At 35.4% G+C, this 14,060-nt stretch overlaps 2 protein-coding genes across 2 annotated transcripts; one reads left to right on the plus strand and one right to left on the minus strand.

Annotated features, from left to right (window-relative positions):
* The first annotated feature begins 2,313 nt into the window (after nt 1–2,313).
* LOC113078694 (C-C motif chemokine 21-like) lies at nt 2,314–4,592 on the plus strand. The gene is made up of 4 exons (XM_026251029.1): nt 2,314–2,496; nt 2,569–2,642; nt 2,754–2,865; nt 4,022–4,592. The coding sequence occupies exons 1-4, from the start codon at nt 2,447–2,449 to the stop codon at nt 4,386–4,388; spliced, it is 603 nt and encodes a 200-aa protein (XP_026106814.1). The 5' UTR covers nt 2,314–2,446; the 3' UTR covers nt 4,389–4,592.
* Nucleotides 4,593–5,325: 733 nt separating this feature from the next.
* On the minus strand, nt 5,326–10,132 carry LOC113078695 (serine/threonine-protein kinase NIM1-like). Its single transcript, XM_026251030.1, has 4 exons — nt 9,954–10,132; nt 8,525–8,836; nt 7,166–7,434; nt 5,326–6,508 (listed from the first exon to the last, which is right to left on the minus strand). Exons 1-4 carry the CDS (start codon nt 10,021–10,023, stop codon nt 5,765–5,767), a joined length of 1,395 nt encoding a protein of 464 aa, XP_026106815.1. The 5' UTR covers nt 10,024–10,132; the 3' UTR covers nt 5,326–5,764.
* Between the last annotated feature and the right edge of the window lie 3,928 nt (nt 10,133–14,060).

The following is a 14,060-nucleotide window of genomic DNA, read 5'->3' on the forward strand; positions in this document are numbered from 1 at the left end:
GCCGGTTTGCATGTCATAATTTAATAACCAATTTTGAAGCAGATATATTATAATTGACTCCATGCACAATATTACATTTTTTAACACATTTGACAGCATCACCAGGTTCATGAAGCAGGTTGCAGCATGCACCATATAGCATGCAATCACCTTACTTTGTTCTCATTTCGATGTGAATATACTGTATAATAATTTATTGCTGTGATCAAAGCTGAATTTTCAAAGTCTTCGGTGTCACATATTGAACAGTGTTTAAATCTTTTGTAACATTATAAAAGCCTTTATTATCCCTTTCAATAAATTTGATGCATCCTTGCTGAATACAAATATTTTATTTTTCAAACTTGCTGATACTGACATTACACAGAGCTTTTGTCATGTTTAAACACAAGACAAAGCATATGCTGGTTCTGTGAAAGATCTGCACGTCTGGATCTTTAGTTGCTCAATAAGTTGTATAAATATCAAGCTGCAGATCAGATCTGAATGTGTTTGGGTACGGTATCACTGCAGGGCTCCGCTGATCAAACAGTACAGGGACGAGCGTGACTCACATGTTTGCATACTTCTCAGTGCCTTGTATTTTTCATCAAATCACAGTGAATCAAAATGAAAAGATTTTGGCACAGAGTTCAGCTGTATTATGTTTAATCAAATGCGGGTGTGAAAGTCTTGATAGGATGACATGAACTGCTTTACCACGGTGTTTCGTGTTGATGACAGCAATCACACTGCAGCTGTTTTGTCAACAAATGAACTATTAAAACCCATAAATTGTGTCTGACGGGTCATTCAGGTGCAATTCTTGTAAAATGAGTTAAAGAATGAGTAACTGATGTCAGTTTTTGCTAACTATGCTACTATAGAAATCACTTTCTAGGTTGCGTTTTGCATTCTTTCAACAAAAGGATGCTTTTTGACCTATGTATACATTTTGATGAGAACTAACTGAATTAACATTAAATGAACATTTTGTCTCTGCTCTTTGTCTTATGATTTATGTTTATACATATCTTAAAACATCACCCTTTCATAGTTTTATATAAATAGTACCAAACTGATCACTGAATATATCCGCATTCAATTTTAATAAACACCTCAAGTGTCTTGGTATTGAATACAAGGCCTTTGATGTCATTAAACTATACAATAAATGTTATGTGTTAATATTTTTTTAGAAAAAGTACTTTAATGGATCAAATCAGACCATGAGATTAAAAAGTTATCATTAAAATGCCCTGCCCAATGTTTAAAACATACAGAAATTGTTGCAGATGCAATACACGTTATATTAGCTCTACTTCACTGCATTGACATATAACAGTCTGTGGCGCCCTCTGCTGCTCATCAGTGGAAAAACATCAGTCAGAAATTATTAAAGTATTGCTGTTTGCACGAAAATGCTCGGCTTTTGTGAGTGTTTACCTGGGCTTCGGTTAAGCGATGAGAGAAACGATGCTTTTAGAAGATCCGATTCTATTGTACCGGCTTCGAATAATGATTCGGTGTTCGAATCATTCTGTACACTGAACACAAAACAAGAAAAAAAAACACTTAAAATAAGACTAAAGAAGATAATATTAAAAATAATAATAATAATTTGGTAAAATATGGAACACAAGATTTATATATGGATTTGTGCATTATTTATAGTATATAAATAAAATATGCATATATATATATATATATATATATATATATATATATATATATATATATATATATATATATATATATATATATATATATATATATACATAATATTTGAAAGACATTGCCAGAAATTTAGAAATTAATTACAGAAGGAAGTACAACCTTATATGTTGACTGTTTACAAGTCTCTGCAATGAACTTTAAAAACTTCCTGGTAATCATTATACACTCAAACTTACTTTTTTATATTTATGGCATCGTTTCCAGTCATTTGGGGTTTTGAAAGTTCAATATACTTCCAATCTGATCCAGTTTCATTGTTTTAAAACTGGGTCAGTAGTTGCTTATAAGATCAAAGATTCAAATATTGTCTTTAGTAACTTTTAACTTTACAGAATTTATTAACTGAAGTATATTTATATTCTATATTCTATATATCTGTCTTTTTGGGGACTGACAAAAAATGAAAACATTGACAGTTGCACTGTTACTTGCCTTGTCTTCACATAAAGCAGAATGAAAATGCTGTTAATGAGCTGTTTTTTATTATTATTTTAAACAACAACTTTATAATTGCTTTTTAGACATTTTATTTTAAATATATTGTTTTGCATAGATAAATGGCTAGAAAACTCTCTTGGATCACGAGGGGTAAAATCAGATAGTTAGTCTTATGATGGTAAGCCAAAGCAATAAATGCTTAAACAATGAACAATAAACAAACAATGACACATGTTTGTCATAAAGTCACATCACTTCCTAGAAGGATGTTGCTTGGGCTCATTATAAATACATGCAAAGTTGTGCTTTATTCCTTAAGAGACAAGACTGTCATATGATAAGGTTTATAGAAGCACTACATTATAAGCGTATATGGTAAAACCGTTTTTGATGTTCTCTTATTTTGCTGTGCAGACACTGGGAAATCATGCGGTTCAGCATCTTCTCCATCCTCCTCCTGAGCGTCCTGTACCTCACACTGGCACAAGGTAAAACCCACATGTGACAGTTTGCAGAAATGTAATCCATATGAACCATACAAGCAGTTCTGTCGCATGTCAACACTAATATCTTTGTTGTTTTTGTCGTGTGTCTCTTAGATGAGACCTGCTGTCTGCAATACATTAAGAAAGTTCAAATGTCCATGAAGAACAGAGTGACCAGCTACAGGAAACAAGAGCTGGATGGACGCTGCAACATCCCCGCTGTTGTGTAAGCAACATCTGTCTGTGTGTAGAGGTGTAGGTTTTCATGCATATAACTGTATCTAACTATATCTCTATCATAAATTATGTCATTATTTATTGCTTAAATGTTTACAGAAACATGTGGATGGTTACTCGTTACAGTGGGGTCAAAAAGTCCACGCTAAATAATCTGATTAATTGTTTTTTTTTTTGTTATGTGTATATAAAGACTTTAAAGTATCTGCTACACAGGTTCAAGAAACAGTTTGCACTAAAAGTGCTATTAAAGTTAAATAATTCCAAAGTAATAAAAGAGTAACACACTGAAACAATGTAACATTTTGAAATACTACAAATATTTTCATTTAAAACGTACGCCAATAATCTTTGTTTTGTTTAAAACTTCCTTTGTATATATAATTTTGTGTATGCAGGGGTGCACATAAGTGGTCCGCAGGTCCGCATGCGCGACCAAAATAAAAAAATGCGTAATATAAATATGTTCTTACAGCGCATTTGCGTACAACTGTTTGACAACTGTTAATGCACAATTGCCATTTTAGATCACAAACTGTACTATATAAGTTTTATTTTCAACCTGAAAGCATAATTCTGGGCTATGCCATGTCGTTTTTTAAGCACAATGCAAAACTGACATTCATCCACTTACGCTCTTTAATCATCCGGCAGCGCTAAATCCGGAAGTGCGTAAACTTACTGGCCGGCAATCCGCCAAAATAAAAGTCTGCTGATTTTAAGTTTGAATATGATGAAAACGCTTCTATTTATTTATTTTTAGACACTTTTATCCAAATCGACTTAAAATTGGGGAATACATAAAGCGATCCTTCTTAAAGAGGCAAAAAAGAGAGAAAGTATTGGTAAATATGAGCATTTTATTTTTAAGTTTAATATAAAACAAATGTATTTGTATTTAATACTAGGACTGCCTTTTATTTTTAATAATATTATCACACACTATTATTTAGGTTATTTACTATTATTTCATTTTTTTTTTAAACTAAATAAATAAAGTGCAATAATATTATAAATATTATTAATTATTTTTTTATAGTTATATTTAATGTATTATGTGCACCCCTGTGTATATGCATTCATCAGCTAACTCATTTCCTACACATTTCATGTAGAACGTTTTTAATGCAGTTCTATCTCTGCAGCTTCACATTGGAAGACGGAAGTGATTTTTGCACTGATCCCAGAGAAAAATGGGTCCAAGTCCTTCTGTGGAGGGTGGACCGACTGTCAGGAGGGTCGTCTTTGATAAGGAAAGTGCGCAGTGACAGATCCAGACGTAGGCCATCTTTGCATGGGTCTGGTGCATCACAAAAAAGTGTTCAGCGTCCGAGGGCCCAGCAGCCAAAGAAGTCTCAGAAGAATAAAATAGACAATCGATATTTTTTCAATCAGCAGCAGCCTTACAAGAGTCAGCAAATCCCTAAGTTTGCTCCTAATAAACAAATAGATATACAACTGAATGTATTTTTAATTGTATTTCTATTTTTATTATCTATTGCTTGCACTTAATTTGTATGTTCAAATTTAGCTAGAAAAAAAGATAAACATTGTTAATTGTGTGAGTCCTTTTGTTTTTTTACTTCTGTCAGTTAAATTCTAAATGTTACTCAAAAATAAGTCATAAACGAAGGAAATAAATAAATAAAACTTCTGTTCCATTTTCATTCATTTTAATTTTAAACTGATGCTGCAACAAACAATTTTCGGTTTGTATAAATTATAGCGTATTTTACACATGCATTGAGTTTCAGGATCTCATTGGTCAAGGATAACACAATAACACAAAACATTTCCCAGTTACACTTTATTTTAAGGTGTCCTTGTTACAGAGAAATATTAATTAACCATGTAGCCTACTTACTATAGGGATTTACACAATTATGCATAATGAATTGTTATTATAATTTTCAGCGTAATATCTCATATTAAAATAGCTTTTAAAAGATGGACATGAGTCACACGAAATGGGAGACATTTGGCTAAAAACGTCATTGTTTTGTTTTGAATGAGGTTTTATTTTTATATTATCATTTTCGTTTAATAATTAGTTTTATTAATTCTATTTATGTAATTTTATTTCAGTCAGTTACCAAAGTGTGTGTGTGTGTGTGTGTGTGTGTGTATATATATATATATATATATATATATATATATATATATATATATATATATATATATATATATATATATATATATATATATATATATATATATGAGATTTATTCCTTTTTTTTACTGGAAATATTTGTACTCGTTTTAGTTAATAACAACATTGATTGGACATCGGATGCATAAATGTTTTGCATATAAATATATAAATGTGTTTTAGCAGTGTGTTGACGCAACCAATGAATGTTGTTGTTTTTTTTTATCCCAAAAAAAACCTAAACGATTATCAAGCTGTTTCGATTTTCTGAGCTCTAATGTGCACCTTTTAATAAAAACAAACTGGAGAATTAATGCATAACCTGAATAACTATTTTTATACATTTTAACAACTATTTTTATGAATAGAAATGTATATATAAAAAAATCTCATTAGCTGACATAGTAATATGCACTGTATTAATAAAAAAATATTGTGTTCCCTTTTTCAAGTGATTACATATCGTTAATAAAATTTCAGCTGAAATATTCCGTAAATGCTAGGTAATACGATTTATGGAATATTTATCAATATATTTTTTTATCAAGTAAAAAAGGTTTACAGCACTTGAAAAAGTTAACATTTGAAGCATAAGGCTTGTCAAATTCGAAATCAACCGTGTGTCTGCTCTTATTAAAATGTAATTAATTAAGCTTGCCATGCAATTTAACAATAGCTCAAAAACCCTTCCAAGAATTGCACAGAGATGCATCAGTCTTTCTGTATGTCTGTATGTTGTCTATAGGATGGCACAGACGGCGGACTGTGCTTGTTTTCTGTGGACGGTCGTAGGGTGAGACCATCTCCTCCCGGGACAGAGCGCCGTGTGTCCCGCAGACTCCACGGATCTGCTCCTCTGGATCCGGTGCAGAAGAATCCGGTAGATCCCTGTCAGAGGGCTCCGGCAATCCAACACCTTGTTGTTCCTGAGGTGAATCTCGGTGATCCCCAGCTCCTCGAGCGCGAGTTTGACCGCGCGCTCGTCGGCGGAGAGCGTCTGTGAGGCGTCGGTCAGGTGCGCAGGTGATGGAGGAGCAGGTGTGTACGGCTGCGGATACTCGATCCCCCTCAACCACGCGCTGGACATGATCTGTGCCAGGGATATACGGTCAGCAGGGACCAGCCTCAGCGCGCCCTTAATCACGTGCTGACACGCGTCCGGCACGAACGCAGGGAACGCGTAAGAACCTCTGAGGATGCAGAAGCGCAGTCGTCTCAGGCTCGAGCCGTTAAAGGGGAACGTCGCTGTCACCATGAAGTACAGCAGGACGCCCAGAGCCCAGATGTCCACCAGAGGTCCGATGTAACCCTCGTCCCGAAAGAGTTCAGGGGCGGCGTAAGGCGGAGAGCCGCAGAAGGTGGTGAGGATGTCGGTGGGTTTGCATTCAGCACTGAAGCCAAAGTCACCCACTTTGATGCAGTATGTGGTGGTGTAGAAGACATTTTCAGCCTTCAGGTCCCGGTGGATAATGTTGTTGTCATGCTAAAGGTAAAACATACACCTTTATAGATATTTGCATAACATTTTGGCATGCATGCAGTATGTGGATTTTCTATGCATGCATTACTTGAATGATGCACTACATTTGAGTTTCCATTTCCAGTAGAAGGAACAGCAAATCATATCAGCTGTTATATTTAACACGTTTGACTCATTATTTTATCAGACTGCTAAAGGTGAAGATTAATTAGTAGCAATTAAATGATCATAAAAATGTTAAGTGGTGTAAAATCTGATTTAAAATGTTAAAAACTATTAATGAAACAAAATATTATTGCTTTTAGTATTTTAGCAGTATGATTATTATTATTTGTAAAAATATAATATTAAATATAAAAAAAGAGAAATATATATACAAGTATGAACATGTTTATTATATAAAATATTAAACCAGATTATATATTTTAGAGTAAAAAAATCTTAAATATATTAGTTTTTTACATTTTAACTATAGTCACATTTTGTTATAAATAATTGCACTTAGACATATCGTGATTTATGTTTGACTGCAATTAATCATGCAGCCCCAGAACACACTGCGTCTGTATTTACTGTAGTTAAGAAAATTATGTTTAATTATTTTTGAAAACAAAAAGTGAAGGTTAAACTCCGAGACAGATTGTGTTACACTGTGCTCACCATGTGTTTGACAGCAGACAGTATCTGAGAGAAGACCAGTTTACTCTCCAGATCAGACAGGCGCCCTCTGGTGGCGATCCTGGAGAACAGCTCTCCTCCAGGCGCGTACTCCATCACCAGGTGAAGCCTGCGAAACGTCTCCACCACCTCATACAGACGCACGATGTTGGGGTGGGACAGTCTCTCCATGCAGCGTATCTCAGAAGAGAACAGCTTCTGCGAGCGCTTGTCCAGACGCAGCTTATCCAGGATCTTTACAGCTACTCTTTCTGAGAGAGATGAGTGAAAGAGAACAGGGGGAGTAAATGCACTGCCAATGCCACGTGGGTCAGTTATGGTGAGGCAGATTGGTTTGCATGTGTGTGGTCAAGCCTGGTTCATACATTCTTGATTTTATGACTATCGTGAGCAAACCAAGGTTATTATCAATAACTAATTTAAAAAAAAATAATAATAATAATACATAAAATTGTTACTTGAAATAAAATGTAACAATTATTTTTGTTTTAGGCATTTCTTATTTCATTTTAGTTTAATGTGGTGTACTAATATTTTTAATTAAAATGAGCAAAAATTATATATAAACAATGACAAAGACACACAATAAAATTTGAACTCAAATGGAAAATGAAAACAAAATATAAGAACTTGCAATCATTGTTAAAAAATAATTAATTTTTTATAAAAATGAAACGATACCAAATTTAATTATAATAAAAAAATATTGTATTTATTTATCATGTGATGTTCATCAAAAAATATTTTGATATCATTTAAAAATAGCTCCACTAAAATATATAATATAATTAGGAAAATTTTAACTCATTTCTCTTTTAATGAATAAATTGAAAATGCACTTCTGAAGGTTTATTTATTTTTTTGTTATTGTTAAATAGTGTTCCTGTAGCTCAAGTGGTAGAGCATTGCATTAGCAAGTGCAAGGTTGGGGGTTTGAATCCCAGAAAACACAAGTTTAGGAGAAAATGATTAGCCTGAATGCAATGTAAGTCGCTTTGGGAAAAAAAAAGTGTCTGCTAAATGCATGCATAAATGCATAAAAATATATATAATAAAAAATGAAATGATTTGACCACCCTTTTACCTTCTACTCTGTTTTGTTTCTGAAAAAGTAACATTCACATGGTGACAGGGCGGGTTCTCAGGACATTAAGGTGGGTCTCCAAGGGGGGTTATAGAAATGAACACATCCTGATGAAGATTAACTATAATCTTCTGGATTAACCCAGATTTGTCTATGACGTGATGAACACATGTTCAATTACCATTCACAACAACAGAAACTCTGAAGGGAGGTTGAGGTGTTCTGCATTGAATACAGCAACACTCTGTGTCTCTCACCATTGGTCAGGTCGTGAATGCCTAGTTTGACCTGAGAGAAGTTTCCGCTGCCGATTTCCCCTCGAAGCTCGTAAAAGCCGATCCGTTTGCCGAAGGTGAGATCATTGACCAGCTTCTCCTTGTGGCCGAGGTCATAGACGGCTCTTGCGAAGGGCGTCTGCTTCACGCTGACCTCTGGACTCACAGCTGCAGGTTTTCTGTCCAGTGCTTGACTCCTCGTCTTCTCCTCCGTGGTTTTATCGACCTCCATCCAGGCCGGCTGAGGCACGAGCTCTTTGTGGTGAGACGGCATTGTTTGTTGGGCCACCTGCCCTGTAGAAAAAAACAGATCTCATTCAAATCTCAGTTTTTTTTTCTCATAGAAATGAAAGAGGTTAAATGAAGGTTTCTTCTCTTTAGAGTTTCGGAAAAGATCTCAGTGTCTCACACTGTGCACAGACCCTTTGTGTTTCATTTTTTTCATCGATTTCCCAGTTCTGAATTATGCTCCATTTACCTAAACTTTGCTTCTAATGCTTCTCATTAAATTCCTTGTGTGGAATAAAAACAGACAGAAGTGAGTCAACAGCTGTCATACAGATCTTAGGAGAGCTATATAAGAAACGTTTGAGTTCATATTAAGATCTGAGCACAGTTTATGATATATTTGAGATCTCTCCTGAGATTACTCTGGTCTTTTTCCTCACAAGAAACACCTGAGATGAAGCAAAAGTCCCCATTTGATCTCATAATCATCGTCTAGGTGGAAAAAAATCCAGATATTAAAGAGATCTAATGTGAAATAGAATATTTCTCATTTAATGCTTCCTTGTCCCAATAATAATCAGAGTTATGCTATTTCACATTTACAAAGCATCTAAATTGTCTCTTTCATGTCTTTTGAGTTTGAGTTCATATTGAGATATTTTTTAGATATCTTCTGAGTCTTGTAAGTAGATTACAGGGGTTTATTTCTCAAGAGAACTAGAGGCACTTCAGAAAAAGTGTCCATTTAATCTCATAATTGCTCATAATCTATGTGAAGCCTATTTCAGTATGAACTCAAACATTTCTCATCAGACGCTTCCTAGTCCAAATATCCCTATGATGCTATACACAATACATTTAAAAGTCTTTTACAAGTCTTAAGTTATTTCTACTAAGAAATCTCAGGAGAACATCTTAGAAGTTTCTTGAGTTATGAAAAAGCAACTTCTGAGCATTCATTGTCCTCTTTGTCCAGAGATGGACTCAATCTCATGAACTCAAAAATGTTTTCTAGTCCAAAGGACATGAGATATTATATACATGTCTTCATGCAATGTTATTCTTACGAAAGAGGACACCTGAGATCTTCTTAAAGTTTCCTGAGCGATGAAGGAGCATCATATGAGCAATCATCTAAAAGGATATTGCATTCCAGGATATTAAACTGTGTTTTCAAACTCACACAGAACCTGTCCTTTCGCCTTTTTCTCAGTCTTTAGTGGTAAAGCGGCGCTCGTCATACATGAAAACATCCTCTAGGTCTTCTGGTGTCTCCTCACAGTCTCAGATATGTCCAATGTACCCAGATCTGTCCATTTACAGATCCAGGATGCCTAAAGTCCTTAAGATCCAGTCTTATTGAATCAGGCGAGTATCATTTATTAAGGTGCATCTCAGTCCTCCATCGAGCCACACGCGGTCTGCTTGCTCCGCTGTCTCTCTGTGTGCCGCTGGTTCATGTGTGTGTAATCCTGTCTCACACACTCACCTACAGACAGGTGACTCATCACTGACCCCTCCTGCCACGGGATTACACCGTCCAGCGGTCTGTCACTCGCTCCACGTGCAAGAGGATTTTAGGTTTGTGTGTCTGGCTTCAGTTTTGCATTGCTATATGATTGCTCGGCTGTTTCTATTCAGTTGATAGTGTGTTCAAAGTTACCTGTAGATGTTTTCTTTGAATTTCTGCATGGTTAACGACAGTGGGCACAACTTTAAAACTGTAACTACAGTGTGCACTAGCAAAACAGTTCACATCATCTGCAAAACTCATTCCAAGCAACACAACTCTTACAGTAACACACGGCTCAAAACAGGCTCAGTGCAGCCAAACACTACACACAACCCTCAGTGAGATAACACACGCCTAACCTGATTTTACCAAGTGAGACATGTTCCTGGGACAACATTGTTGTTGACCCTGGAACAACATTGTGATTAACCAATCAGATTTGAAGAACCAGTTTATAGATTTTGTGAAGTTTATGCTTAAAATCAGTGTTTGGTGCTTGTACATCAGTGTCATTCATCTATCATTTCCTCTGATTTTAGGGATTACTCATGGTTAAGGTTAGGTTTAGGTGTAGGGATATGGTTAAGAATATATTTTTGGAGTAAAATGTTGTTCCAGGGTCAACAAAATATGTTGACCTAGGAACACATCGGACTTGGCAAAATCAGGATGTGCATAACACACACACACACTCAGAACACACTGAGAGGAAAAACACTCGCAACAAACACCAGTACACAAGATACTCACTTTTCATCTTTACAGTTTGAACAATTTCAGTGACTTCATACAAAGTCATATTTTCTTCAAAGAAAAGATGGACATTCCTTCACGTGATTTATTTACATTTTTAGAACATAACAATTCTTTAAGGTAAATGAAAATGAGCAGTTTGCTTCAATAGTCTGTAGTAGTTTACAGAATTACAGTAATGAGAAAAAAAAAGGTAGAAACTTAAAAGAACATACTGTAATTCGAACAAATAATTTTCAGGGCTAATCCTGAAATTGCAATCAGCAGTGTGTGAAATCTCTTCTGTTTTTGAATGTGTGCTTCACAGTTTTGACAGCAGTAGTATGTTAGCATTTGAACAAAGTGCTGTAAGTAAATCCACAGTGTTGTGCAGGTTGTGGTTAAAGTCGTGGGATAAGTGTGTGGAGTTTTGAAAACTGTTCAAGCAATGAAAAACGAACTAGAGTTTGGTCCACATGATCTGCTGCTGTAGTTAGAGTTTTGCACGTGTGACTCCAGTTGTGCTCACTGTCGTTTAGCAATCCAAAAATACTGTAATAGGTTTGTCCAGTGCTCTTCTTGCACATGAATGAGCAGTCTAGAAGTTACTTGCATATGATGGCATCATGTGACCTAATTATACAAGACTATTTCGTCAGGTGGTTGTAAAAGGACATCTCCTTGAGCGCCTCAAGACCAAAGGATAAACAGAGAGCCACAATCCCTGCCAGGAACAGACGTCTGGCATCAGAGGGAACTGGACGAGTCTGTCTGTCTGTCTGTCTCAGTGAGTGAGTGTGTGTGTGTGTGTGTGTGTGTGTGTATGTCTGTCTGAGTGAGTGAGAGTGTGTGTGTGTATGTCTGTCTGTCTGTCTGTCTGTATATGTATATGTGTGTGTATATATATGTATATATATATATATATATATATATATATATATATATATATATATATATATATATATATGTGTGTGTGTGTGTGTTTGTGTGTGTGTGTGTGTGTGTGTGTGTGTGTGTGTGTCTGTCTGAGTGTGTGTGTGTGTGTCTGTCTGAGTGTGTGTCTTTCTGTATGTCTTTCTCTGTGTGTGTGTGTGTGTGTCTGTCTGTCTCAGTGAGTGAGTGTGTGTGTGTGTGTGTGTGTGTGTGTGTGTGTGTGTGTCTGTCTGTCTCAGTGAATGAGTGTGTGTATGTATGTCTGTCTGTCTGTCTGATTGAATGAGTGAGTGTGTGTGTGTGTGTGTGTGTGTGTGTATGTCTGTCTGAGTGAGTGAGTGTGTGTGTGTGTGTGTGTGTGTCTGTATATGTATATGTGTGTATATATATATGTATATATACGTGTGTGTGTGTGTGTGTGTGTGTGTGTGTCTGTACTCTGTCTGAGTGTGTGTCTTTCTGTATGTCTTTCTGTGTGTGTGTGTGTGTGTGTGTGCGTGTGTGTGTGTGTGTCTGTCTCAGTGTGTGTGTGTGTGTGTGTGTGTGTGTCTGTCTGTCTCAGTGAGTGTGTGTATGTGTGTGTGTGTGTGTGTGTTTGTCTGTCTGTCTGTCTGAGTGTGTGTCTTTCTGTATGTCTTTCTGTGTGTGTGTCTGTCTGTCTCAGTGAGTGTGTGTGTGTCTGTCTGTATATGTGTGTGTGTGTGTGTGTATATATATCAATCAATCAATCAATCACCTTTATTTATATAGTGCTTTATAAAAAATACATTGCGTCAAAGCACTGAACAACATTCATTTGGAAAACAGTGTCTCAATATATATATGTGTGCGTGTGTGTGTGTGTGCCAATTACAAGTCCTTAGAGGCAAAAGCACAGTATTACGTATTAGATATATATAAAGAATTAGCTCCTTAATTTATATAATATTTTGTCAATGAAATAATGAAATAAATTACTGTAGACCTGGGTCATAGTGAAAACATTACCTTCATGTTTTGTGACATAATGTCATGTAACATTTCAAAATACAAAAACCCGTTTGAAAAGTGTAGAACATTTTGAAACTTTAGTTTAGGGCCCAGCATCTGAGCTTCATTCATCTCTGCTTTTCTCTTTGAAACTTTCACTCAATTCATATGCTTCATGTGGAGGAGGGTCCTGGATCTCTTTGAATGCATTATCATGGAAAACAGCTGCTTCTGAGACCCAACATCAGCTCATTCCTTATTAACATATACTGTTAAAGCGTCTCTTACGTATGAAAACAGCACAGCAAACAGTATGCTAGCGGAAAGCTAATCAGGACTGATTGGTTGTGATTTAGGAGATTCTTTGACTAGATTAGGGGGTTAATCAGCGGCGGTATTGCAGTAATCAGTTGGCATTGGTCTTTGTAGTGCGAGGTGTAACCTATTTAGTGATTATAATGACTGAGGTGAAAACGGCTCAAGAGGAGGAAACATCAGAGCGGAGCTGATACAATGCAGGAAATGCAAAATATTTATTTATTTATTATTTTTTATTTTTTATATTTACAATTATAAAATTGTAAAATAATAAATGATTTAATATTATAGAAATAAATTATATATTTATGTATAAATTATACATAAAATATTTATATAAAATAAATAGAAAAAAATAGATAGATATTATATGTTTTAATTATATAATTACATTTGGAAATGAATTATATATGTGTATAAGTTTATGTTTTTGCGATAATATATTTATTAATAAATTATACATTATGTATTAAAACAAATATTTTAATTTTAGATCGATGGACACCAAAAAGACCATGTTCTATTGTTCTCCATAACTTACAATAATACTTGTGGCTTTAATAAACGTTTAATCTTTAATAAACATAAAAATATTCAAGAGAAAAGTCAGCCTTATACTTTGAAACAGACGCACCATTTGTCCCGGTGTAGAATAAACACAAAGGCTGCTCTCGACGGGGGGCAGGGGCCCGTTTTGTTTTAAGTGAAGGTGCTAAACACCGTCCCCCTGAGATAAAAGTTGATTAATACCTTTAAAGGAGGGCCGCTTAGTGGCTCAAAGTCCCTTAAGCACTTCATTAGTGAAAGGAAGGGGTCTGACAGCAC

Source organism: Carassius auratus, unplaced genomic scaffold, assembly GCF_003368295.1.
Source record: "Carassius auratus strain Wakin unplaced genomic scaffold, ASM336829v1 scaf_tig00026425, whole genome shotgun sequence".
Classification (NCBI taxonomy): Eukaryota; Metazoa; Chordata; class Actinopteri; order Cypriniformes; family Cyprinidae; genus Carassius; species Carassius auratus.